Source organism: Mustela nigripes, chromosome 12 (genome assembly GCF_022355385.1).
Source record: "Mustela nigripes isolate SB6536 chromosome 12, MUSNIG.SB6536, whole genome shotgun sequence".
Classification (NCBI taxonomy): Eukaryota; Metazoa; Chordata; class Mammalia; order Carnivora; family Mustelidae; genus Mustela; species Mustela nigripes.
The window spans coordinates 27,984,763-28,011,732 of record NC_081568.1 but is presented as its reverse complement, the minus strand read 5'-3'; the positions used below and the strand labels follow the sequence as shown (position 1 = coordinate 28,011,732).

Below are 26,970 nucleotides of genomic sequence, written 5' to 3'. Positions count from 1 at the left end.
TATTCTAAGCACATCACTAACAATACTATATTTTATGGTTGTAAATCCAATCAGATTTGAATCCAGAGAGGCTTAATAACTTACCCAGAGTAACACAGCTTGCAAATGGTAAAGTCAGGCATTCAAACCCCAGGACTCTGGCGGTAGAGTCTGTGCTTTTAGCCACTGTGCTCTGTGAAAATAATTAAGCAAAAACGAAATATCAAATGCATGATGAAATCTCTGCAGTATTTTCTGTAAACAGCAAAAACCCTAGAACATTCTATTTCTGTTGAACAATTAAGAGTGATTATGAAATCTTCAGTTCCATGATGTGTTTGCATCTCCCTGTCCCTTTCTTTTTATCTCTCTCCCTGTCATACGTGTCTTCTAGGCTCTAAAAAAGCTATTGATTAATTTATAGTTAAGTAAGTCCCCTTGGGATAATATCTTTGTAAGTTTCCACTTCCAGCTACTGAATAGATGTTACAAATTATGCTTACAAATTATGTAGCCACTTCCTTTTAATGTGTCCTTGTTTTTCTCTCCTCCTTTGTTATTTTTGACACCTCAGATCATTTCTTTATCCACCTTTCAGGTATCAGCCTGGGGGACGATACCTTTCCATGTCTCGAACCGGAATATTTGATGATGTGTAAAGTCGGAGAGAATTTTTGGAACAACTGACCAAGATCAACACATCAATCCAGTCTTTACGAACATATGTATGCCCTAGAATTTATATGTACTCTTAGTAAAAAGTGTCAGGACAAAAAAGGCACTGGAAGTTACTCACATCTTAGTAATAATAGTTTATTGGCCATCGAATAGAGTGTCATCATTTTTATTATACACGATTCCTGAAGCGTCTGCCTTAGAAGTTAGAGTGTAGTGGAAGGACTCAGTTCATGAGAAAGATCAGTATAGATTGAGAACATGTAGTTTGGTTTGTTTGAGGTTAATTTTTTTCAGGAAGGTTGTTTTACAGATCCAAGAAAGCCAAAATAACATCATACAGTTTTATTTTTGTGATTTACATTTTTGCTCTTTCTAAACAATATGTTAATTCTGTATTTCGCCAAGAGATGGAGACCTCAAATAACGATGGTATTTACAGAACCCATGTCTTAAAACAAGGCTTACTTACCAGACATAACTGAATGTAGAAAGCTCTTTTTCAACTCTGTATGCAAATTAGTGCGGTTTTTGCATGTATAATTAAGATTATACTTCAAGTGATAACGTTAGTATCTTTGGCATGTGTACTATAATCGGGTGATGTGTTATTCTTTCAGTCTTGGCTAGTAGCTGGAAATTGCTTTACGCTTTTGGTATTGCTTTGTAAAAATTTTCATTTCAGGGAGAAATGTTCACCTTTATCATTCAGTATATTGATTTAAGTATTGATCATTCCACTCAAAGAGAATCCAAAGCATTAATGGTAAATAATGCCTTTTTTTTTTTTTTTTTAAGCAGCCAAAGAGTCCCCATGAAATTCTCTGATTTTTAAAGGTGACTGTTGATGCTTTGTGGCAAATAACATTTGGTTATTTAAAGGTAAAATGTGAATCCACTTACTGTTACTGTTAACACTCAAATTGTGGTTTATGTGTAATAATTTTGTTAAACATGCTTATGATTTTAAAATGGTTTTTTTTAAACTTTTGTGTTGAAACCAAAGTTGGGTATATGTTAAATCATCAGTGTTTTATTGCACAGTGAATACTGCACAGTTGAGCACAGCATGATTGCAGAGAGTTTTTTATGTCCCCAAAATGTTTGCAGCTCAGAGAATCCCCGCTGTGGATTCATCCCGTGGTGACTCTCGGTGAGTTTGTCCCAACAGTCTCAGATTAGCTTAACCTGCTCTTCTGTGTAACTTTTACTAGTGCTGGCTTCCACTCTGAAGTGTCCCAGTTTGAAAATGAATTATCTGGTTACCCTAACAATATGATTGTATGTTTCTTGAAGTCAATCTTCCCTTGAATCATAATTTCAAATTTTTTATTTTGCTTTTTACTTAGTATTATCACGCACATTTTTAAGAGACAGTTCTATGCAGATACCGAAAGGAATGGTGCATCATCCTAAATAGCTGATTTTGTTCAGTTTTATGATCTTTGAGGTTAGATCCCCTTTAAAATAATAATAAATGGATAGACTTTATTGTCTGTCAAAGGTTATACAGGCTGCCCATTTGAGCACATACACACAGCCTTTCACTCTAACGTGTGGTTAGAGAACTGTAGGCCAGACGCAGAAATCATTTGGTACTCTTTGTAATTTTATGATTGACCATTGAATATCTCCGGCAAATTATGTAACCTCTCAGTGCCTCAGTTTCTTCATTCGTGAAATGAAGATGATACTTGCTATTTACCTACTGATCTACCTCACAAAACTATTGTGAGGGCATTGAGTTGATGTTGATAGGCCAGAGTTTAAAAAACAAGCAAACAAACAACAAAAAACAGTCACCTGTGCTACTTTTCCTGGTAGCACTTGAAGGTGGTGGATGGAGAAATGATCAGCCCAGAGAGGGGTTCAGTTTCTTATAATTACAGAGAAGCCTTTAAGTCCCCAAAGCAAAAACTGTTTTTGGACTGATTAATCAAAAATCCTTTGAAAAGAGTATATTGTTGTGTATTTGGTCTTGGGGTTTAACTTAGAATATTTTCCTTAAGTATAATGTTGTTTCTTATCAGGTTTTGTCATGAAACCCAGATGCTGTAGAAGAAATAGAAGCAGAAAAAGAGATTATCCAGTCACTTTTATAACTTATAATGCCCTAAAATAAACTGATAGGACAATGTAAGGGAATGTACTACTTGACTTTATTATTGAAATTTTTATGGTTATAATAATTGAAGTGTAGGTAGTACAAATAACATAGCTCCTTTTGTGACTTCTGAGTTATTTCCAAAATAATTTTTAGTTGTTTAAGTCTAGAGTGCAACTTTTTAAGCAGAATAGATGATCATATAGGAAGGTTACCTGGCTGGGCAAATTTGAGCTCATAAGGTAATGGCTTAACCCATGAAAAAAAAGAGTTTGTTGGTGGGGGGAATGAAATTAAAAATTTTTAAGCCACCTTGTGTAAAAAAACGGTGGAGTAAGAACAGAAGTTTTCTGTTTAGGGAAGCTTATTAAAATATAATGACATCTACTGTAAAACATTACTACTAAATTCATATACCTTAAATGCAAAGTAATTTCCTAAAGAATTACTTCTGATAATTTGCTTTTGATGTTTTTCTTATGTAATAATAGGTCTCTGATTAAATTTTCTAAATTATTTTTCTAAATAATTGTTAGGTAAGGATATTCAGTAAGCCAATAATTAAAAAATAACCATTGCAGAAAGTAATTATTAATAATCTGTTAATTTTACTAATCACCTGTACGTTGCTAATTAACTTTTGTTGCTACATCAATAACTTGTTCTTATCAGTGGAGCTTTTTTATAAACATCATTATTAAAATAAGAAATAAGGTATAAGCCTAATTATTAGAATTCGGTCTCTTACCATTTGAATACAGGGCTTTCGGGTACTTTCAACACACAAGAGGTCCTCATTTCACAAGAGTGGTAAGAGCTAAATCAGAAAATCAAGGGTTTTCCATTTATAAAAAATAGATCAGAAAATTGGACAATCCATGCCATCAAAAGTAAATACTACAAATTGATTTATTTTGGGCTCTACTGTTTATTAGAGTATCAGTTCTTAAATTTACACTGGTCGTGTACCCAAACGAAATTAAGTGTGGATAGGACATTAATTTGTGTGTGTGTTTTTTAAGTATACTGCAGTGTATGGATGAAAAAATTTCATTTATGTACAGTAACAAACCTCATTTTTTATCTTGTAATAGGGTCAGGGAATGTTCTTAATGGTGTGTTGATTACCATCTTAAAGGAAAGTAAACTCTCCATAATTATAGTTCACACTGTTCAGTAATGTGAGTTTTATACTTGTGATTTGAGTGGACTGTGCGTGAAAATCACAAGGATATTTGCACTAAAGAGGCAAAACATGTCCCTGAAAAATCTTAACATACTTGAATCTCCAAAATGTAATGGATCACATTACATTAAATTCTAAATGTTAAGGAATAAATGGATTTAGAGTTTTATCTGTCCTTTCTTTTCTTCCTTCCTCATTCCTTTTACACCTTCCTTCCTTTCTGAAGCCTCTCTTCACAGTACGACTTTTAATGTGCTGACAGATTTTTCCTGTTGTGTGTACACAGTTGTTTCTGCTGATCAGTACACTCAAAAGGAACTAGTTCTGATTTCATATTCCACTGCTTGAATAACAATAGTGCACCTAAAGTAGTGAAACAGATTTTTCTAGACAAGGAAGCAATATCTGAATGTAAATGTGACATATGCTGGCTCAGTGTCTTGGCTTTAGGTTACTTAAGAGGGCACTTCATTAAAATGAATTACTCTCAGTGTAAGGTTTTGGCATAAAAATGGATTTCCAAAAACAGTGATTGTTAAAAACAAAACAAAACCAGAAAGATTAAGAACCTTCAGATACCGTTTTATGAGAAGGAATTTGTAAATAACCTACATGATTATCAAAGTTTTCATTAGGAGAGGTTAGAACAATACAAGAGGGTTACAGGAGGCCTTCTAAAATACGAATTCCCTCCATCCATGTAGGATTCTTTTTCCTAGTGGACTTTTTCGTGCTCAGAGCTTAAAGACAAAGCTGTATCTTCCCCTATCCCAACTGCTGGAGACCAGGCCCTGTGATCATTTTCCCCAGCAAAGCAGGCACTAGCCCTGCCCCATCCTCAGCCCCATCAATGGGAACATGACCTCACCTCTAATTCCTCTCACACTCAGCCTGGTCTTCCTAAAATTTTATTATCATTGTCAAAAGATTTGTCTGTTGATGTTAATTGAAGCCTTGCTCTAATTTTTAAATTTGTTAATAAAGCAAGAATATTGACATGTTCCTCTTCTGATAACCTAAAAGACATTTGTTTTTAATACACTCCCTGGGGAGAATTAACTTTTTTCTCCAAAAATCTTTTCTTTGGTGAGTAAGTATCTTGATCTCAAATCATTTTATAAAAGTTTTTTTTTTTTCTGTACTTAGTGCAAAAGAATAGAAAAAGTGGTTTACTACGGCAGACATATATAAAATCACAATTTATTACTCTGACTGTACAACACCATTTTGAGTCAATATTATTGATATAAATCGTATCAACCTAGTCATTTAGAGCTGAATTTCTCAAAAGAATGCTGGCTAGCATCTTCCCTACTTAGTACACCAAGTTGTAGGGGAGAGACTTGTATTTATTTTATTAAAAGCAATCCAATGGATTTGTTTTTGTCCATACTTTAAAAACAGCCTAAAAGGATTTTTCTCATTTTAGAAAGTAGAGAACATGTGGACATGTCTTTTAAATTACTGTAATCTAATATATATTTATAAATTATAGTATTGAAAAAAGAACTCTAATATTGATGTTGCTTTCTGATATTTAATTTCTATAAAATGTTTTTGTAGTAACTAATTGTAGTGCTTATAATAGTTTAAAAATCATTCTCAGATAAGTTCTGCCCACATTGTATTTCCTTAGGGCAATACTCTAAAATTGAATAGTGCATTGTGAATTTGAAATATTCCTTCACCCCTTCAGTGTCTTTTTATATATGTCAGTACCCAAGAGAAGTATACCAAAAGCTCAATTTCTGTGTTGCATTAATAAAGTACTTGTTATTTATCTAATTCAGTGGATTAGATGAAACAGAAGATTGTCTTCAAATGTGCATCTGATCATAATTTTTCTACATGTTCATTATATTCGTCTTTGGTGCATGATGCCAAATTTATCTTTAATCAGCCATTACTACCTGATACGTAATGACAAATGTTTTCGTATCTGACCAATGGGTTTTAGATTTAACTTTTGTTTTCTGCAGATTCTCACTACATTTTCAAATAGGAAAAAGCTGCAAAGTGCTACCTATAAGTAAGTTAGCATCTTTGGCCTTATCTGTGCATAATGTTCTCTCGGTTTGGTTTTGATAAACTTGTGGAATTGCAGTTGCTTTGTAGTATTTTAACTTATTGTGATGTAATGGATTTTTTGAAATGTTTATTTGATTAGCTATTAAAATATAGGAAATTATGTGGCTTTGCATGAAATAAAGTACATTTCTACAAGTTCCTAAGAATTTTGCTGATTATGTGTTTCATTTCATACCATCTTTGAGATTAAACGCCTAAGGACCCTGAGGCTTTCTTTGTTCCTTACAAATAGTGGACATTAGAAGCAAAAATTTTTTTTAAAGATTTTATTTATTTATTTGACAGACAGAGATCACAAGTAGGCAGAGAGGCAGACACATGGGGGGGGGGGGGAAGCGGGCTCCCCACTGAACAGAGAGCTCGATATGGGGCTTGAACCCAGGACCCTGGGATCATCACCTGAGCTGAAGGCAGAGGCTTTAAGCCACTGAGCCACCCAGGCACCCCAAACAAAATGTTTTAAGATACATAATTAAATGTGTGTACTTTAGGTTCTATATTACTTTATCCAGTGTTTATAATTAAAACAAGTAACTGTTGCAAAAATTAGAGATCAATGACATTTAAAGCAGAACAACAATAAAAGTCAGCAAAACCAAAAGCTGCGTGCTTGAAAATATCAATAAAATTGGTTAAATCCTAGCCAGGCTAAGAAGATAGAGTTGCTTTCCTTTATACCAAAAGCAACCATGGAAGTTTGAAATTAAACACACACACACACACACACACACACACACACACACACACACACACCACAGTACCATTTATATTAGTCCTAGCTAATGCAATTTAAGACAAGAAAAAGAAATAAAAGAGATGCAGATTTAGAAGGATGAATTAAAACTCTTTGTTAGCAGATGACATGATGGTCTATGTAGAAAATCTGAAAGAACTGACCAAAAAAACTCAAGGAGTATGCAAGTATACTAAGGTTGCAGGGTACAAGATTAATATACAAATGTCTATCACTTTCGTATATAACAAATGGACAAGTGAAATTTGAAATTAAAAACACAATGCCATTTACATTAGTAGCTCCAACAGTGAAATACTTAGGTATAAACGTAACAATATATATAAAATAAATATATCTATCTATATATACATATATATGTATAAAATGTGTATGAGAAGCACAAAACTGATGGAAGAAATTAGAGAACTAAATAAATCTAGAGATTCCATGTTCACAGAAGGTCCTGACACTGTCAAGATGTCAGTTGTTTGCAACTTGATCTATAGAGTCAATGCAATCCCAATCAAAATTCCAATAAGTTATTTTGTGGATATTGACAAATATTCCAAAGTTTATATGGCAAAGCCAAAGACCTGGAAGAGTTAACACAATATTGAGGGAGAAGAACAAAGAGAATTTATACTTCAAAACTCACTATACAACTACGGTAATCAAAACATTGTGAGATTGACAAAAGAGTAGACAGAGCAGTGAAACAGAACAGAAAGTCCAGAAATAGACCCACATATAGTCAATTGATCTTTGACAAAGGAACAAAGGCAACTCAATGGAGAAAGGATAGTCTTTTCAACAAATGAACTGAACAACTGAACAGCCACATGCCAAAAGAAAAAAAAAAATCTAGACACTGCTCACTGCACCTTTTACAAAAGTTAACTCCAAATGAATCATAAGCCTTAAACTATAGCACCAAACTATAAAACTTCTAGAAGATAACGTAGAAAAATAGACTTTGGGCTTAGCAATGAATATATCACAAGAATGTGTTTATGTGGACAAGAATACATATAAGAATGCTCATAGCCACATTATTCATAATAGCCTCAACCATAAACAATTCAATAAACAATAGATTTATTTATCCAACATGATGGATATATACATGAAAAACTAAATGAAAATGAGTTAATTGCAGCTATGCAACAAAGATGATCTTTGAGGAAGCCCAGATAGTGGCTCTACTAGACAAAGACTTTATTGTTATTTTTTTATTATTATTATTAACATATCAGGTATTACTTGTTTCAGGGGTACAGGTCTGTGATTCCACCAGTCTGAACACACTCTCACCACAACAAATACCCTCACCAATGTCCATCACCCAGTCTACCCATCCTCCCACGCTCTTCCCCTCCAGCAACCCTGTTTGTTTCCTGAGATTAAGAGTCTCTTATGGTTTTTCTCCCTCTCTGGTTTTGTCTTATTTTATTTTTTCCCTTTCTTTCCCTATGATCCTCTGTATGTGTCTTAAATTCCATATATGATAATTGTCTTTCTCTGATTGATATATTTCGCTTAGCATATTACCCTCTAGTTCTATCCACATTGTTGCAAGTGGCAAGATTTCTTTTTTGTTTGTTTGTTTTTTGATGGCTGTGTAACAAGCCATCCTCTGTGTGTGTGTGTGTTGTGAATCTTCTTTATGTATATATATGTATGTATGTGTGTGTGTGTGTAACACATCTTTATCAATTCATCTATGGACATCTGGGCTCTTTCCATAGTTTGGCTACTATGGACATTGCTGCTATAAACATTGGGGTGCACGTGACCTTTCAAATCACTACATTGGTATCTTTGGGGTAAATACCCAGCAGTGCAATTTCTGGGTCTTAGGGTAGCTCTATTTTCAAGTTTTGAGGAGCCTCTATACTGTTTTCCAAAGTGGCTGCACCAGTTTGCATTCCTGCCAACAGTGTAGGAGGGTTCCCATTTCTCTGCATCCTCGCCAACATCTGTCATTTCCTGACTTGTTAATTTTAGCCATTCTGACTGGTATGAGGTGGTAACTCATTGCAGTTTTGATTTGTGTTTCCCTGATGCTGAGTGATTTTGAGCACTTTTTCATGAATCTGTTGGCTGTTTGTATGTCTTCTTTGGAGAAATGTCTGTTCATGTCTTCTCCCATTTCTTGATTGGATTATTTGTTCTTTGGGTGTTGAGTTTGAGAAGTTCTTTATAGATTTTGGATACTAGCCCTTTATTTGTCATTTGCAAATATCTTCTCACATTCTGTCAGTTGTCTTTTGGTTTTGTTAACTGTTTCCTTTGCTGTGCAAAAGCTTTTGATCTTGATGAAGTCCCAGTTGTTCATTTTTGCCTTTGTTTCCCTTGCCTTTGGAAACGTGTCTAGCAAGAAGTTGCTGCAGCTGAGGTTGAAGAGGTTGCTGCCTGTGTTCATCTCAAGGATTTTGATGGATTCCTGTCTCACAATAAGGTCTTTCATCCATTTTGGGTCTATTTTTGTATGTGGTGTAAAGGTATGTCCAGTTTCTTTCTTCTGCATGTGGCTGTCCAATTTTTTCAACACCATTTGTTGAAGAGACTGCCTTTTTTCCACTGGATATTCTTTCCTGTTATGTCAAAGATTAGTTGACCATAGAGTTGAAGGTCCATTTTTGGGTTCTCTATTCTGGCGTTGATCTATATGTCTGTTTTTATGCCAGTACCATACTGTCTTGATGATGACAGCTTTGTAATGGAGCTTGAAGTCTGGAATTGTGATGCCACTAGCTTTGCTTTTCTTTTTCAACATTCCTTTGACTATTTGGAGTCTTTTCTGGTTCCATTTAATTTTAGGATTATTCAAGTTCTGTGGAAAAAGTTGATGGTATTTTGATAAGGATTGCATTGACTATGTAGATTGCTCTACACAGCATAGACATTTTCACAATATTTATTCTTCTAATCTATGAGCACGAACATTTTTCCATTTCTTCATGTCTTCCTCTTTCTTTCATGAGTATTCTATAGTTTTCTGAGTACAGATCCTTTGCTTCTTCGGTTAGATTTATTCCTAGATATCTTATGGTTTGGGGTACAATTGTAAATAGGATCAACTCCTTAATTTCTCTTTCTTCTGTCTTATTGTTGCTATATAGAAATGCAACTGACTTCTGGGCATTGATTTTTATATCCAGCCACTTTAAGTCTGTGATTAGAAATGTATTCAAAGAATTAAAGGCAGCTGTGTCTAAAGAACTAAGTGATAGTAAGAGAACAATGAGAGTGACTATTAATAGATATGAAGTTTCTTTTGGGGGTGAGGAAATGTTGGCTGTACAACTCTGCAGATATCCTAAAACCCACTAAACTGTATACTTTTAAAGAATAAATTTAGGATATGTGAATTATCACTCAATAGAGATGTTATTAAAGAGAGAAAAGAAAAAAAATTCTGAGTTATAAATAAGGGAAAGAACTAAAATTGGGTCCCTTAACATTTCTTTTAATCTAGGTTTGTGATATATTTGATTAGTTTTTCTCTTCTGTCTCTTTGATTTTAAAAAGAAAGAGAAAAAAAAATACCAAATTTTCAGTTGGTCTCCTCCAGAAGACTATAAATAGGAATTCAAGATTAATTCTGATTACCTTTTAAAGGAAGCCTTGCTTGGGATGTAGTAGGTTTTTTTTAAAACAAAAATAAAGCAATCATTTTTTGAGAAATATGAGTGAGTAAGTGAATGAATGAATGAATGAATGAATCAAACAATTTCATTCATCTCTGCACTGATCACACCAGACAGTCCTGTGGAGATGGTATGCTTGCAAACATTCCTAGCTTGTTCAGCTTCCAAACCTGATGAGCAGATATTACTCTTAGAAATTGGGATGAATCTCACCTTACGAAACTGCCCTCAATTGATTGCCTTTATTGTCTCCAGCTTAGGGACAGTGATGGACAGCTCACCATTTCATTGTTGGATAAAGTTAGTCACTCAGTTTCACTTCTTTCTCTTCCTTTCTCTTTTCATAAATTTTCTGTTGATGGGGGTCACTTACAAAGATTTCTTTTTGCAGAACTTCAAGATGGCTATTAAGATTCATTCACAGTGGAACTGGAATCTGGCTATTTAAGACTCATTTTCAGCCTTGCAGACTGTAAGTCATGAGGCTGACTCTTGGAAATTCCACTCCTCTGAAACTCAAAATGACAAGAAAGTACTTATCTTAAGTATGAAATCACAGAGAGGAAAATCATGCTCTCTGTTAAGTAGCATGCCCTTGCTCCTCCCTTATTTCTGAGAAAAGATGTGACTCACTAGTCAAGGCATTTCTTAAATACTGCCTCCTCCATAAAATCTATTTTATCTACCTCATTTCTTCCTTTAAGCTTATCTATACAGCTGACTTAGCACTTACTTTTGTGCTTTCTCTTTTTCATTAAAAAGATCTACTGAGGACTTAATATGTGCCAGGCAATGTAGGGGTTAGAGACAGGGCAGAGAATGAAAGCTATTGGAAAAACAAACAAAAAAATCTTCAAGTCTTCCCTCTGTTCTCTCGTCTTCCAACTAGATGGGAACATACACTTTCAGAGTGTGACCTCCAAGTCCTAGCAGTGTGTTTCTGCAAGTCTTTTCTCTCTCATATTAAGTTGATGTTTATATTTTCATTGGCTAATTTTCAAAAGTTTATACCAGATGAATTGAATTTTTCAAAGCTATTCCATGTATTACCTTAATTTTTTTTTTTTTTTTTTTTTTTTAACTAAGCTCCACGCCCAATGTGGGGCTTGAACTCATGGCACTGAGATCAAGAGTCACATGCTCTACCAACTGAGTCAGCCAGTGCTCCTTTAAACATTTTTTTAAAAATTCTTAATTTTTAAAATATATCCCCTCTGATGTATGTGGGTAATTGGTCGTAGCACACAGAGAGAATCATGGTACTAATTGCTAAGTTAAGTACGTAGTTTGTACACTTTCAAATGCCTAGCTCTTTCTTTTGAAACACTTAACACACTGATAATTTTTTACTTGTAATGATTTGCTCAATATCTGCTTCTCCTTGCAAACCGTAGGCTCCATCAGGGCAAAGGTCATGTTTTCCTTGCACACTACTGGATCCACTGAATCTATTAGAGTATATAGCACATAGAAGACAGAAGGTAAACATTTATTACTGAAAGGTGAAGATTTATGAAAAGACTAGGTCAAATAATAAGTTACATCTTACTTGACTAGTTTTTTATAGTTACTGAAACTTTTGCTATTGCCTCAGATGTAATTAGGAAGATTATCCTGATCATTGAATTCAAGAAGCCTCCTTGGCTTCCTCTCTGGCTTAAAGTAGTTGTCTGCCTGCTCTCCGATTTAATCAGAACACCCTGTCAAACTTACTAAATCGACTGCCCATTTGATCCCATTGATTTTCTCCTCATAATCTTGTCCTTTTGGAAGAAGCCTGCCCTGCCCATTGCATTGCTGAAATGACAAAACAACTTCCTCTCTCTTGTCCCCAGTAATTGTTAGAAATTATCCTCAGGGAAAGAATTTTCTCTATTGGAAGTGAACTTTTAACAACATTAGTCCCCAACATTAGTTCTTTACATCTTCTTCTTTGTCCTGAACAAATTTTTAAAAATAGTTGAACCAGAGTCACCTGGATGGTTAAGTTCATTAAGGTTCTGACTCTTGACTCACTTGGGGGAAATCAGAGGGGGAGACAAATCATGAGAGACTGGACTCTGAGAAACAAACTGAGGGTTTTGGAGGGAATGTGGTGGGGGGTTGGGTGAGCCCGGTGGTGGCACATATTGCATGAAGAACTGGGTGAGGTGCGTAAACAATGAATTTTGGAACACACAGACACAAAATAAAGTAAAATTAAATTTAAAAAAGGGGCTCTAACTCTTGGTTTCAGCTCGGGTCATGATCTCAGAGTCGTGAAACTGAGCCCCAAGTCAGGCTTAGTGCTTAGCACAGAGATCAGTTGAAATTCTCTCTCTCACCCCCTCCCAACCCCTCTGCCCCTCCCACCATTCTCTCTTTCTCAAATAAATAAATTAATTAAATATTTTTAAAAAAATAGTTGAACCATTTAAATATACATGAATAGTGGTATACCCTGTGTCCTTATGTTATGATAAATGCGTATTTGCTTTCTCTCTCTCTCTCAGGTTGGCACTTTTCAACCCTGGCTGAAAAGATTAGGTGATTAGAATCACCTGAGGTACTTTGAACAAATACTTATGTTTGGGTCCCACTTTCAGAAAGTCTTGTGTAAATTACATATAAATTATGTAAACTCCCCAGGAATTATAGTACACAATCAGGGTAGAGACCTTCCCTGTGGAGCCATGTTTTTCTCTCCCTTCACCGCTTACCAGAGGGCATAGGGCAGGGCTATGGGTTCTCGTTAAGTATTTGGTCTTCACTTTAACAAAAGGAAATCAAGCAGCTGATGACTGATCTTCAATTTATAAGTCAACTGCCTGTATCCTCATTGGAATCTCATTTTTTAGCTCACTTTGTGGATCCTGAATCACCAGTACAGAATCACCTTAGCAAATGTTCAAATATTATTAGAAGAAAAGTAAATGAATCTTCAATAAAATACAGTAAATGCTCAAGTAAAAGCTAACATGGAGGGACACCTGGGTGGCTCAGTTGGTTAAGCAGCTGCCTTTGGCTCAGGTCATGGTCCCAGCGTCCTGGGATTGAGTCCCACATTGGGCTCCTTGCTCCGTGGGGGGCTTGCTTCTCCCGCTGACTCTGCCTGTGCTCGCTCTCACTCTCTCTCTCTGACAAATAAATAAATAAAATCTAAAAAAAAAAAAAAAAAAAAACTAACACGGAGCATTGATATTCAGCAAGATTTCAGAATTTGTATCAAAGAAGAGGCCCTTAGAGGTAGATAAAAGTTCAAAGTCCTTATTCACTGACCCTTACGTGGGAAGCCCAAGCAACAGTGATCTTTTTGAACGATTTGTTGCCAGTGGAGTGTGAAGACATCCATTGGCCCAGTAGTTGAAAGCAAGCCAGCAGCCACCACAGGCACACAGCTTCTACAGTGGTTTCTCCAATGGAAAGTGCGGTTTTCCACTTATGTTCATGGGACACTGACATCAAGATGCTTACAGCCCTGGGAAAATAAATCCTATACACATGTACATTTGAGAGCAAAGTTCACATATAATTGCAGGTCATACAGAGCATCACGGATGAGCTCCAGCATTCAGCCAGTGGAGAGAGATCATATGCACCAGCTATAGCTGGTAACATCTTCCAGGGAAGGAAGAGCATCAAAAGATGGATAGGATTGGGGCACCTGGGTGGCTCAGTGGGTTAAAGCCTCTGCCTTCAGCTCAGGTCATGATCCCGGGGTCCTGGGATCAAGCCCTGCATCGGGCTCTCTGCTCAGCAGGGAGCCTGCTTTCCTTCCTCTCTCTGCCTGCGTCTCTGCCTACTTGTGATCTCTGTCTGTGAAATAAATTTGAAAAAAAAAAAAAGATGGATAGGATTTCTATGAGGGAAAGAAAGGAAAAGGGAGGAAAACAGGGACATTCTAAGCATCAGGAAGAATTGTAGCAAAGAAAAAAACAAGAAAATGCCATGGTAGATATGAAGATCAAGAAAAAACCAGCATCTCGAGCAGAAAGTTCTCAGGAGAGACCAATAGGACAGGTTATTACCAAAAGTGCTTTCAAGGTATTCAATTCTGGTGCCAAGATTCCTTCATATGTTTCAAGATTAACGCTGTCCATGAATATCGAGTATCTCTCACTCCTTCCTCCCTCCCTTCCTTCTTTCCTTCCCTTTTCCACAGGAGCTCATTTACAAAGCTTTTAAAGGTCATGAAGCTCTACATGCAATTTAGTGTAGTCATGTGTTAGGAAGGACAGACAGGATGGGCTCCCTAAAGAATGAAAGTTTCGACCTAGGGCTGGTTATGCTACGGACTGCTGCACTTTCCTGGTTGTTGAGAAACTTGGAAGGCCATTTGTGACCATCCTTGCTAGCACATTTGAAATTATGAATTTTGGTCTGCCTGGGCCTGTGTCTTAGGTTCCAGCATTCTACTCTCCCTGACAGATCACATGGATTTCTGAGGCCAAGAGAAAAACTCTCTGATGTTCTTCATTTTGACCTTGAGAGAATTGTATATTCATGCTCAGTTTGATGACTCTATCAGGGAATGTTTCCCCGAAGGCTCTAGGCCAGACCTATTTTATCTTTAACTGAAAGCAGAACTATGGTTTGTTAATTCTGACTTTGCCTTTATTTTGCCCGGCCCCTGCTTCTCTACATTGTTTATATTGCAAGCTTAATGGTCAAACCTGTTGAACCAATACTCAGGTGAGTAAAACCTTTGTGTTCCATTTGGATGTAAGGAATCTCTCTCATGATGGTGCCATTAGTGCACAGATAGAAATTGCTCAGACAAAGGTTAAATCTAGGTGGATTTTTTTTAAAGGTTTTTATTATTTATTTGACAGAGAGAGATCACAAGTAGGCAGAGAGGCAGGCAGAGAGAGGGGAAGGGAAGCAGGCTCCCTCCTGAGTAGAGAGCCCGATGTGGGGCTCAATCCCAAGACCCTAAGATCATGACCTGAGCCGAAGGCAGAGGCTTTAACCCACTGAGCCACCCAGGTGCCCCTGGGTGGGTTTTTTTTTAAAGAATTTATTATTTATTTATTTGACAGAGAGAGCAAGAGAACAAACAGGGGGAGGGGCAGAGAGAGAGAGAGGGAAAGGGAATCTCAAGCAGATTCTGCACCGAGTGCAGAACCTGACACACAGGGTTATATAGATGATGGTGTCTCATACAACTAACAACTCTCTCTTTTGCCTTTCTAATCATTATTTATTTTACTTATTTTTCTTGTTTTATTGTTCTGGCTAGAGTTTATACCATGATGTTAAATAAAAGTGGTGAGAGCAGACCTCTCTACTTTGTTCCTATCTTAGGTGGGAAGAGTTCAGTATTTTCCATTAAAGTATTATTATAGATCAAGAATTTTTTCAATATATGCATTTTATCACACCAAAGAAATTACTTTCTATACCTAGCCATATTGAGAGTTTTATGATAAAATGGTGTTGAATTTTGCTAAAGTTTTGTTCTGCATCTATTGAGGAGATCATATGAAACTTCCTTTTTACTCTGTTATTGAGGTGAATTATAATGATAATTTTTGACTTAAATTGACCTTGCATCTTTGGATAGAAGAATTGGACACGATGTACTACGTTTTCTATTTATTGCTGGATTCCATTTAAAAATATTTTGAAGGATAGGTTGGCCTCATAAAACTCCATTGGAATTGTACCCTCTTCTTGTATTTTAAGAGGTTATGTTTCTAGAAGATTCTTTTCGGAAAGCTTTTTGGTTCGGAAATCAATTTTTGTAAAAAAAAAATTGAATCTAAAGCTATTTAGAGATATTTAAAATTTCTAATTTTTCTAGTGCCAGTTTTGATAAGTTGTGTTTGTCCAAATAATTTGCTCAATTCACATATCTGACAACTGGATATTTCATTTTTCATAGAAACAAGGAGACACATGGGCACTGGGTGCTCTGAAACAATTGGTTCTCCACTATAGGCATCTTATCAGTCATACATGCTGCCTTGTCAGAGCCTTTCCCAGTCCAGCCCCAGGAGATATAGAGAGCTCTAGGGAGCTGTACCCTTTTACCCTGGTGCTTCAGGATTATGCCGGCCATGCTCTGGATTAGTCTTCCTCAAAGTGTGGTTCTTAGTTTATCTTTGTCAGGTTCACCTGAGATACTTATAGAAAATACAGATTCCAGGCCCCACCCTAGACCTACTGAATCAGGATCTCTAGGTTTGAATCCTCATAATTTGCATTTTCAGCACACCCAAACTGTATTTATACTGACTCAATATTTGACTGAGTCTATAAAACTGTGAGGCAACCTCTATTTTTAACTCTTTCCCTCCACAGTCTGTGCTAAACCCCAAAGTGAGACAGCAAAAGGAAAGATATTTTCATTATGAGTCCACCTATGAATATTCTAAAAGCAATATATGGAAATCATCATTTTCTCCGAATGTTAGTCCATTTTGATGTTGTGTAATAGAAAAAACTTGGACTTTAGGGTCAGACCCAGTCTGAATTCAATCCTAGTTCTGCCATTTATTTCATATATTCTCTCCAACAAGTGTTTTGGGTCTCAGCCTCAGTTTCTGGGGGTGTGAAAGAGCACTTGGCACTCAGGATTGTTGACAGGATTGGATATATGTTTTTAAGAGTTCCATTGCAGTGTCTGACACATGTTAGGCATGACTGAATGGGTCTTTTTTTTTTTTTTTTTAAGATTTTATTTGCTGATTTGACAGAGAGAGGCATCAAGAGAGGGAACACAAACAGAGGGAGTGGGAGAGGGAGAAGTAGGCTTCCGGCTGAGCAGGAAGCCTGATGTGTGGCTTGATCCCAGGATGCTGGGATCATGACCTGAGCATAAGGCAGATACCCAACGACTAAGCCACCTGGGCACCCCGGGTCTTTTTTATTATTATCGTTACATCTCAGTTAACAAGTACTGAAAAACCAGACACATGCCTCTTGGCTAGTGTTAACTGGGAGGCAAAGATCCAGCTCCTTCTGTATTTTTGATGCTCTACATTTCAGTCTGGCTTATAGCTTTCTATGCATTCTTGAGAGATTTACCACCATCTTTTTCATTAAGTCCTCCCTGATCCTATAGCAACCACTACCATGGGGGAAAGCAAGGAGCTCAAGTGCATGAGGAGTGGCTGACTTCGGAAGCACAGAAAAAGGAGAAAGCAGAGATTACAGACCCTCTCAAAAGTGTACCCACAGAACATCATGGAGAGACTGGAAGCTGGGAGGGGCACACATACCCATGAACTTAGGTTGCCTGGTGGCCAAGCCCACATAGGTCACTGTAAACCTTTAGAAAACTGAGAATTTGAGGGGCGCCCGGGTGGCTCAGTGGGTTAAAGCCTCTGCATTCAGCTCAGGTCATGATCCCAGGGTCCTGGGATTGAGCCCCACATCAGGCTTTCTGCATAGTGGGGAGCCTGCTTCCCTTCCTCTCTCTCTGCCTGCCTCTCTGCCTACTTGTGATCTCTCTGTCAAATAAATAAATAAAAATCTTTAAAAAAAAAAAGAAAACTGAGAATTTGAGACGATATTGTATCACTTGAAGACATGCATCTCTTTGACCATCTTCTAGCTGCCTCCCTCGCAAGGGTGGAGGAGATCCAGCTCCTGAGCATTTGGGAATCCTGCCTGCCTCCCATTCTTCTCTGGGGAAAGCCCATAGTACCGGATGTGGGAAGGTGTTCACTGAGTCCTCTGGAGGATACTATAAAAAACTGTCCCTGTCTTCCCTCCTAACCCACAAGAGAGGAAATTGAAATACAGTTCATCCAGCTGTAAAGCCTGCAGGGAAAGGAAACACCAATGCTGTGATCCTGGAGAAAAAGGATAAATCAAGGCTCAGAAAAATCACTTTCTTCCAGGCCATCCAGCACATGTTATCCTAGGGAAAAGAAAGGTTTTAATTTATCCTAAACAAGGGAAGCCCAGAGAGTTCAGAGATGTGCTGCATGAATGGTATGACTCTTTTTTTCTGTTCTCTCAAGAATTTGAGAGCTTCACTGCCAAGTTGCAGATGTAGGTTTTGTTCTTGTGACACTGAGCTCCATGGTACACACCAAAAGGTGAAGGAAGTCCTAGAGAAGATGAATACTATCTTTGCCCACCTTCCCCAGGGGTGATTTGGAAGTGTCAAATTGGCAGCCAGTGTGAAAACTGTAGACTGACTTCCTCAGAGTGACCTTGTGGGTAAGGACTTCCTGCTTCTACAGGCAGCAGCCGTTCTGACCCCCTCTCTCTCCAGTTACTTTTTCTTTAGCATTGATTGCAGCGGTCACCCCTACCTGGGCACTACACCACCCTTGAAAACAAAAGCATCTGTGAGCGGAAGTCAAAGCACCAGAAGAGCTTGTCACTTTGGGGTCATTTCATTCATTTGTAACCCAGACCCGTTATCTGTAGCCACAAGTGATAGTCAAGAGGGGTTACTGTGGCCTCTTGCAATTGGTAGGTGATCAGGATCAGACACCTTCCAAGAAATGCCTATAAATGTTCTGAGACATAAGTATGCAGAGCAGAAAGGATGTCGCTGCTGTGCAGTGGCCTGAAGCCACCTGCTGGTTACACACAGACCCCCTACAGGCACTGGCCCAGTTCCTTCTCACCAGGAGTGCGAGAGACCTAGGGGCCATAGTGTCTTCCTAATGTGATTAAAATTCCTCATTTTTCTGTCTGAGCTGTCCTACCACATCTCCAAGAGGGTTTCTCTCTCTGGCCCCTGCTGCATTCTGGGGATGCTTCTTGTGCGTAGCTGCAGACTGGATCAGAACCACTCAGTGAATTGGAGATACACGTTTTTGATTCTGTCCCTGCAAATGTATTTCAGTAGCCAGAGGTAGAGCCAGCAAATTGCATTTACCAAAAGTACTTTAAGGGTTTCTAGGTCCTTGGGCTGGATAAGCTCCTCCTCATCAACATTTTATTTTGCTACAAATAAGGGAGAGACAGTATGACAGGATCTGGCAGTGTTAAAGTATAAGGCATAAGCCCTGCTTTAAAACGACATAGAGACACAATGAAGGAATCAATGGATGAATGGTGGCATATGCTGAACTTAGTGCTCTCTCTGCATTCTTAGCTTTAGCTGTTCTTTGGTTCAGGTGTTAGATCCATGTTTCTGAGAGTGCTCACAGAGTGTCTTCCAAGTAACTGACTCTTTAAATGGTTCCTAAACACCTCTAGAATCCCCTGCATGTCTTCCTGACATTGCTGTTTTTCCAGATTCACCAAATCCTTTCTCGAGCATCCCCTTCCTTCTTTCCTTCCTTCCCTTCTCTCTCTCTCTCTCTCTTTCTTTCTTTCTTTTTCTTTCCTTTCTTTCTCTTTCTCCTTCCTTCTCTCTCTCTCTCTCTCTCTCTTTCTTTCTCCTTTGTCCAAGCTCACCCCAGTATTCACCTATTTGTCTCTCACGGAGGGCAGAATAGCATGATGGAATCTATTCATCATGGTGCGCCTGTGGTGGGGATTCCTTTCCTCACAGACCAGCCTGGAAACCTACTCCAAGTAGAAGCCAAAGACCTGGGTATCTCCATTCTGATAGGGCAGCTCCAAAGGAGCCCTAGCTCCAAAGATGAAGCAAGTCATGGGAGACAAAAGATATGTATGTAGGCCTCGGAGTAGCACTAGGGGAACTGGCTGGAAGGTCTCTCCCCTCCACCCCCATATAAGCTAAAACTCAGCTAAACTAAGATATCAGCTGACCTATTTTTACTGAATATCAAGTTAAAGAATGAGTCTTATATTTCAGTAAGACAAATTCAAGGCAGATGAAAGGAAGAGCTTTGTGTCTTTAGAAGAAACTTCTACAAGTTTCTCTTTTTAGAGTTTTTATTTCTCTTGAGAGGTTTAAAAAGGTTCTGGACAGGTACAGGGGTGTCCTTTTGCTTCTTTTTTTTTTTTTTTAAAGATTTTATTTATTTATTTGTCAGAGAGATAGCGAGCGAGAGCGAGCACAGGCACAGAGTAGCAGGCAGAGTCAGAGGGAGAAGCAGGCTCCCGGTGGAGCAAGTAGCCCGATGTGGGACTCGATCCCAGGATGCTGGGATCATGACCTGAGCCGAAGGCAGCTGCTTAACCAACTGAGCCACCCAGGCGTCCTGTCCTTTTACTTCTTCAAACATGTCATTCTTTCCTCTAGAGGTCTTTGCCTTTGGCTGTTCTGGAACATTCTTTCCATTTAGCTCCAATGTCATCACTTCAGAGAGGCCTTCTCTGATCATTGCCAGCCATTCCACATAATTTCCTTCACAACACGTGTCATACTTTGTAATTACTCTGTTCATTAGTTTATAGTTTATTGACTATTTCCTCCAACTAGAATGTAAGCTTCATGACAGTATGTTCATATCTTTCTTATTTATCCTGGCTTCTCTCACTGCTTTGCACACAGTAGGCACTCCATAAGTAATTGTTGAACAAGTAAAGAATAACTAAATACTAGTCCTCTACATCAGGGGTTCTTGGCTCAGCAACACAGTGATGCTCCTGGGCCTCATGAACCCCTAGAAAGGTAAAATTGTGAAGGGTATGTGTTTGCATATCTACATTTCTTAGAATGTATTTTTATGATGTTCCTCAGACTGTTAATGGGATCTAAAACCCAGCAGGGCCACGAACTGCTGCTTGGAGGAGTCATTCCATGCCTGGAGTAATTACTGTATGGTGTTCAGCATGACAAGGGGTGTGGTCCACCTCAAGCCCCATGGCCTGCAGCAGCTGTGGCATGAGCAGTACCTGCTGAACGTCTTCTTGTTCCTGCTGGTGGTTACCTTGGGTACTATTTGGCTGTATGAGAAGCTGCTAGACATGGTCAGGGGCCTTTGTAGGGCCAGGAAGCTGAAGCAGATGTGACACGGATGCATCCTAGGTATGGGTGTATTGGGAAGTCACTGCTTCTTGGTATGCCTCACACTTGCATAGACCATACTGGTCTCCCACTACCTTGGCTCCCTTTATCTCAACTCCTCTTGTTTATATTAGCACAACCTGCTTCTTCTTCTTCTTCTTTTTTTAAATTTGGTTCATTTAGCCACTATAGTGATCATTAGTACATCAATATTTTTGATGTAGTATTCAATGATTCATTAGCTGCATATATCACCCATGGGTGCTTCCTTCTCTATTAACATTGTCTTGCCAGAGCTCTTTGGCTTTTTGGCTTACTGAATAGCTGGGGCTATGTTGTGTTTCTGCCTGTGTGTGATTCGACCGACTTCTCAGATTTAAAACCTTGTCCCTAGCTTATCACTCTTCTCTCCTAGGCACTTTGCTCTGATGATTCCAGTCTTCTGATTCAGCCACTTTCTCAGTCTCTTTCTCCCACTCTTGCCTCCATCCCAGTAGGGGATGCTATCAAATCCTGCTTCTTGCTGTGGACTTTCCAGTGTGCTCTTACAAGTGCCAGAGGTCCATACCTGCAACTCTAAGCATGTGTGATCTTCTCCCCAGAATTGTGGGAGGCTGTGCTGCCCACGTATAAAACAGTATGGAAGTTCCTGTTAATTAACACCCTTGGGAACAACCCTCAACCAATGGTCTTGAGCTTTAGCATGTAAATAGCCCAATTCCCTTTTTTCTCTTGTGGGATAATTCTAAGTCATGTCTTTTGCACTGTTTTTCAGTTTTCCTATGGAATTAAACTATGGTAACTGGCTTATTGAGTCACACTTTTTTGGCTTACTTCCCTTCTCTGTATCAGTTTCCCATTTTCACACCAGTGTTCCTAAGCATTTTCCAAATGAACTATTTGTACTCAAGTCTTTATCTCAGGGTCTGCTTCTGGGACTGCAGTAGACTGGGACTGCAGTAGAATGATTCCCCTAAATTCATACGTTGAAAACCATACTCCAGTGTGATGGTATTTGGGGGTGAGGCCTTTGAGAGGCAATTAAGTAATGAGCATAGAGTCCCCATGAATATTAATGCCCTTATAGGAAGAGGCCAGAGAACTAGCTAGTTCTTTAGTCCACTCTACCATGTGAGGATACAATGAGAAGTCAGCTGTTTACAAGCCAGGAAGAGTCCGCACCCAAAGCCAACCATGTTGGCACACTGATCTCAGACTACCCAGCCTCTGGAACTGTAAGAAATAAATTTCATTTTTTAAAAAATTTTTTAAATTTGAAGACTTTATTTGAGAGAATGGGAATGTGTGTGAGAGAGAGATAGACCATGAGATGGGGATAGAGGGAGAGGGAGAAGCAGACTCCCCTTGAGCAGAGAGCCCGATGTAAGACTTGGTCCCAAGATCCTGCGATCATAACCTGGGCCAAAGGGAGATGCTTAACTGAATGAGCCACCAAGGTATTCCAAATTTCTTGTCTATAGGCCACTAGATTTATGGTATTTTGATATAGTAGCCAGAACTGAGTAAGACAAACCCAAATTGCCTCTTTTTCTGAACTCCCTTCAAAGTTCTGGTTCCAGAAAGCAACCCCCTAAATATGTGCAGACCCTCCCTCCCATAATCTTCCCTCCCAGAACTCCACTGCAGCTACAATATCCCCTCCTGCAGGGAGCACCATCTCTGCTGACTACACATAGGGCTCACAGGTTGTTCTACAGTTTTTTCTTTCATGAAATCTTTCCATGACACCTGCTTTCTAACATGGGATTATGAGAAAGTCAAACAGGACCATGAAAGTTGTGTTTAGCCTTAATATGTTTTTGTGAGTCAGGCAGCAAGATATGTGGTGATTTCTTTTTTTTAATTTTTAATTCTATTTTTTATTTTATTTATTTAATTTTTTAATAAACATATAATGTACTTTTAGCCCTGGGGGTACAGATCTGTGAATCACCAGGTTTACACACTTCACAGCACTCACCATAGCACATACCATCCCCAATGGATATGTGGTGATTTCTAAGACTACTTTGATTCAGGAAAAGAATTCCATCCCCTTTTCATTTCATTGCAATGGACCTTCCTATATGTTATGTATCACTGGAAATTAAATTGACGATCAGTCATAGAAGTTCAAAAAATAATGCCTTAAACATATAATAGGTCTTTTCCTTCTCACATGAAAGATGGCTAGAGTGGAAATGTGGGATTAGAATGGCACTTCTCTAATGTCAACAGTTCTCCAGTCCCTCTCTGGCTAGTCACTCTTGCCAGTTGCTTCCATCACAAGATTTTTTCATGGGTGCTATATGCTTGCTGTAGCTGGAGCCAGGATATATGTGCTCTAGGCAAGGAAGAAGGAGGAAAAAAGAATTCTATGTGATACAGGCAGAATAATGGCTCCCCACAAATGTCCATGTCTTAATACCTGGAACAGGTAAATACATTACATTACATGGCAAAAGTGATTAAGATTGCAGATAGAATTCAGGTTGCTAATCAGCTAACCTTAAAATAGGGAAATTATCATGCGTTATCAGATGAGCCTGATACAATCACAAAGGCTCTTTGTAGTTGAAGGATAGGAGAGGCAGAGAGAGAGATGTGGCCATGGAAGAATGGCGAGAGAGATGCTATGTAGCTGGCCTTGAAGACAGAAGAGGAACTCTGAACCAAGGAAGGTGGACCTCTAGAAATTGAAGAGGCAAGGAAATGAATCCATCCTTAGGGTCCTCAAAAGGAACAGCCAGGCCAACACCTTGATTTTAGCCCAAAAAACCAACAACAGATTTCTAACTTACGAAAGTGTGAGATAATAAAGTCATGTTGCTTTAAGCCACCAAGTTTATGGTAATTATTTACAACAGAAAATAGAAACCTAATAGAGCATGTCCCCCTTGAAAGCGTAACTATTCAGTGGCTCCCATTTAACTTTCATTAATCAGAACTATGTCACATGATGACTCCTATGTACAATAGAGGTTGGAAAATGTAGAGGCTTTCCTTTTGTTTGTAAGTTTTATTACAAATAAAATTGAGGTTTGGTTAGTAAAGCAGAATAGGAGAAGGAATATTGGGTCAGGCTTTGATCATATGAATATGAATTATGTAGAAAAAAAGAATTATCATTGGGTCTAGACCTTAACATATTTGTGGCAGCTGGTGCAACAGCCCATGTAAGGTTCTACTCTTGAAATTTAAGTCAGCTAGACTGGCTGTGAGGAAAAATAAAGTAGAAGAGAATGAAAGCAGAAATAAACTAGAGCCGGCAAGGATGACTAGGACTTGTGAGAGGACTAAAACCCATGTATGTCTCTCATACCTCCAGTCTCAATGCCCCAGGAGACCTATAAGAGAAGTTGGCTTCTTTATCACAGAGCTGCATGTGCACTGTCCCAGGGCTCAGAGAAGCGGGAAGGAGCTGCAGGATCAGTGCTATGGATCCACACCAGTATGCGGTATGTTTCCATTTGTAACTTCTTTAATTTCTCTCAGCAATGTTTTGCAGTTTTCATTGTGCAAGTCTTTCACCTCCTTGGCCAAGTTAATTCCCAAGTATTTTATTCTTTTTTAATGCTATTGTAAATGGAATTGTTATGTAGATTTCTTTTCAGATTGTTTACTGTCAGTATAGAAATGTGACTGATTTTTTTTGGCTTATTTTGTACTCTTGCTCTATTGATGAATTCGTTTATTAATTCTAACAGGTGTGTGTGTGTGTGTGTGTGTGTGTGTGTGTGTATAATCTTTAGAATTTTCTACATGTAAGATCATGTCACATGTGAATAGAGATAATTGTACTTCTTCCTTTCTAACTTGGGTGCCTTTTATTTCTTTTTCTTGCTTAATTGCTCAGGCTAGAACTTCTAGTGCTATGTGGAAGAGAAGTGATAAAAAACAACCATCTTTGCTTTGTTCCTGATCTTAGAGAAAGCTTTGTCTTTTATCATCGAGTATGATGTTTGCTGTAGGTTTTTAGTTAATGGCTTTTATTATGTTGAATGTTTTTTATCATGGAAGGGTGTTGAATTTTGTCAAATGCTTTTTCTGAATCAATTAAGGTGATCATGTAGTTTTTTTCTTTCATTCTGTTAATGTGGTGTATTACATTGATCAGTTTCCATATGTTGAACCCTCTTTGCATTTCAGGATAAATCCTTCTTGGTATTGGTGTGTAATCAACTTTATATGCTGCTGAATTTGTTTTGCTAGTACTGTTGACCTTTTAAGAGCATGGGATTAGGAGTGCTAATCCCTCACATAGTAAAAAATCTGCATATATTTTGACTCTCCCACAATTTAACTACTAATATCCTACTGTTGACCAAAAGCCTTACTAATAACATAAAGAGTTGATTAACATATACTTTGTATGTTATATGTATTATATACTAGATATATATGTATTACTATTACATGTATTACATATACTACATGTATATTTTATATGTATTATATACCATAAATAAACTAGAGAAAAGAAAATGTTATTAAGAAAATAAGTGAAAATATATTTACAGTACTGTACCATATTTATTGAAAAAAAAATCCACATATAAGTGGACCTGTACAATTCAAACCCATTTGTTCAAGGATCAGCTATGTATATCCAATATAAAGATAAAAAGAACTGCAAACAAAGCTTATTTATTGAGTAGGTTCTTCACAGTTTTTTGGGTTAGTATATTTGACTTCACTTTCTATGCATGATAGGACCAAGCAAATGAGTAAATGTATTGATGTTGTTTCTTACTTTTGGAAAAGAAAATTACAAATGTGGAAGTGGGGACAATTGGAACAACCCCTGTGATTATTGAATTGAGATACCAGTATAAATTATAAATTGATTTTTTGTCACTAGGTAATAGACAGCTACAGCATCTATAATTAGGGAAATAAGTATGGGATCTCGATATCTATGTCTATAACCAAATACTTCCTAGCTCTGTCCACTGAAAGGACTATAAACAGTGGTGCTTTGTTAGCAATGAGCACACCTAGCCACCAAAGCACACCTAGCCAAAAGATACACAGGTATCTTTCGGTCTAGTAGATCATGAGCTCCATGAGTCCAGGGACTGACTTAGGCACAACTTCACCTTTCGGCATTAATTTAGATTCTGTGCATACAAGAATCTTTATAAAATTAAACTGTTTATAGGCATCCAGCTGGTAAATTTCAGGACCAGATTTTAATTACTTGAAAACCAGTCTTCTCTGTCCTGTGTAAGCTGCTGAGAACCTGTCATCCAATGTTGTCACCTCCTGTCTCTGCTATTAGGTATAGATCAGTAGCAGTGGCCACCAGCATCATCAGATAGACACTTCTACCCCTGACACCCCCTGGCCCACCCAGGGGTTGGTGGGCTGGATCTACCACATCCTCTAGATGGGGCACAGCACACCTCAAGCCCCTGCACCTCCCAGCAGCTGTGGCATGAAGAGTACCTTCTCAACATCTTGTTCCTGCTGGTGGTCACCCTGGACCATGTCTGGCAATATGGGAAACAATTGAGTGTGGTGGTCAGCTGGCTGTGTGGGCCAGGAAGCTGAAGAAGGCCTGATGCCAAGTGTATCTTAGGAAACAGAGAATGGGGGGAGGGGTGCGGTGTTACCATTTCTTAAGAAATTCCCACTGAATAGGAATTCTGGCAATTCCTATTCCCCACATCATATCTACTTGCTAATTTTGTTGCAAGTTCCTGCTCATTGGCTTCTTCCTAAAATTGGAATTCTTTATTCAGC

General features: G+C 38.2%; 1 protein-coding gene and 1 pseudogene across 2 annotated transcripts in view; both read left to right on the top strand.

Moving 5' to 3' along the window:
• The window catches only part of LMBRD2 (LMBR1 domain containing 2), a 43,425-nt gene extending 37,247 nt beyond the window's left edge, over positions 1-6,178 (top strand). The window contains exon 18 of one of the 2 annotated variants that reach the window (XM_059417003.1): positions 578-6,178. In XM_059417003.1, coding sequence (XP_059272986.1) covers positions 578-638 — 61 coding nt within the window. In that variant the 3' untranslated portion in view covers positions 639-6,178. Of the gene's footprint in view, positions 1-553 lie in introns of both variants that reach the window. The other variant, XM_059417002.1, reaches the window with a different exon arrangement.
• An 8,167-nt stretch (positions 6,179-14,345) lies between these two features.
• LOC132027488 (UDP-glucuronosyltransferase 3A2-like) lies at positions 14,346-26,778 on the top strand (annotated as a pseudogene).
• Positions 26,779-26,970: the final 192 nt, after the last annotated feature.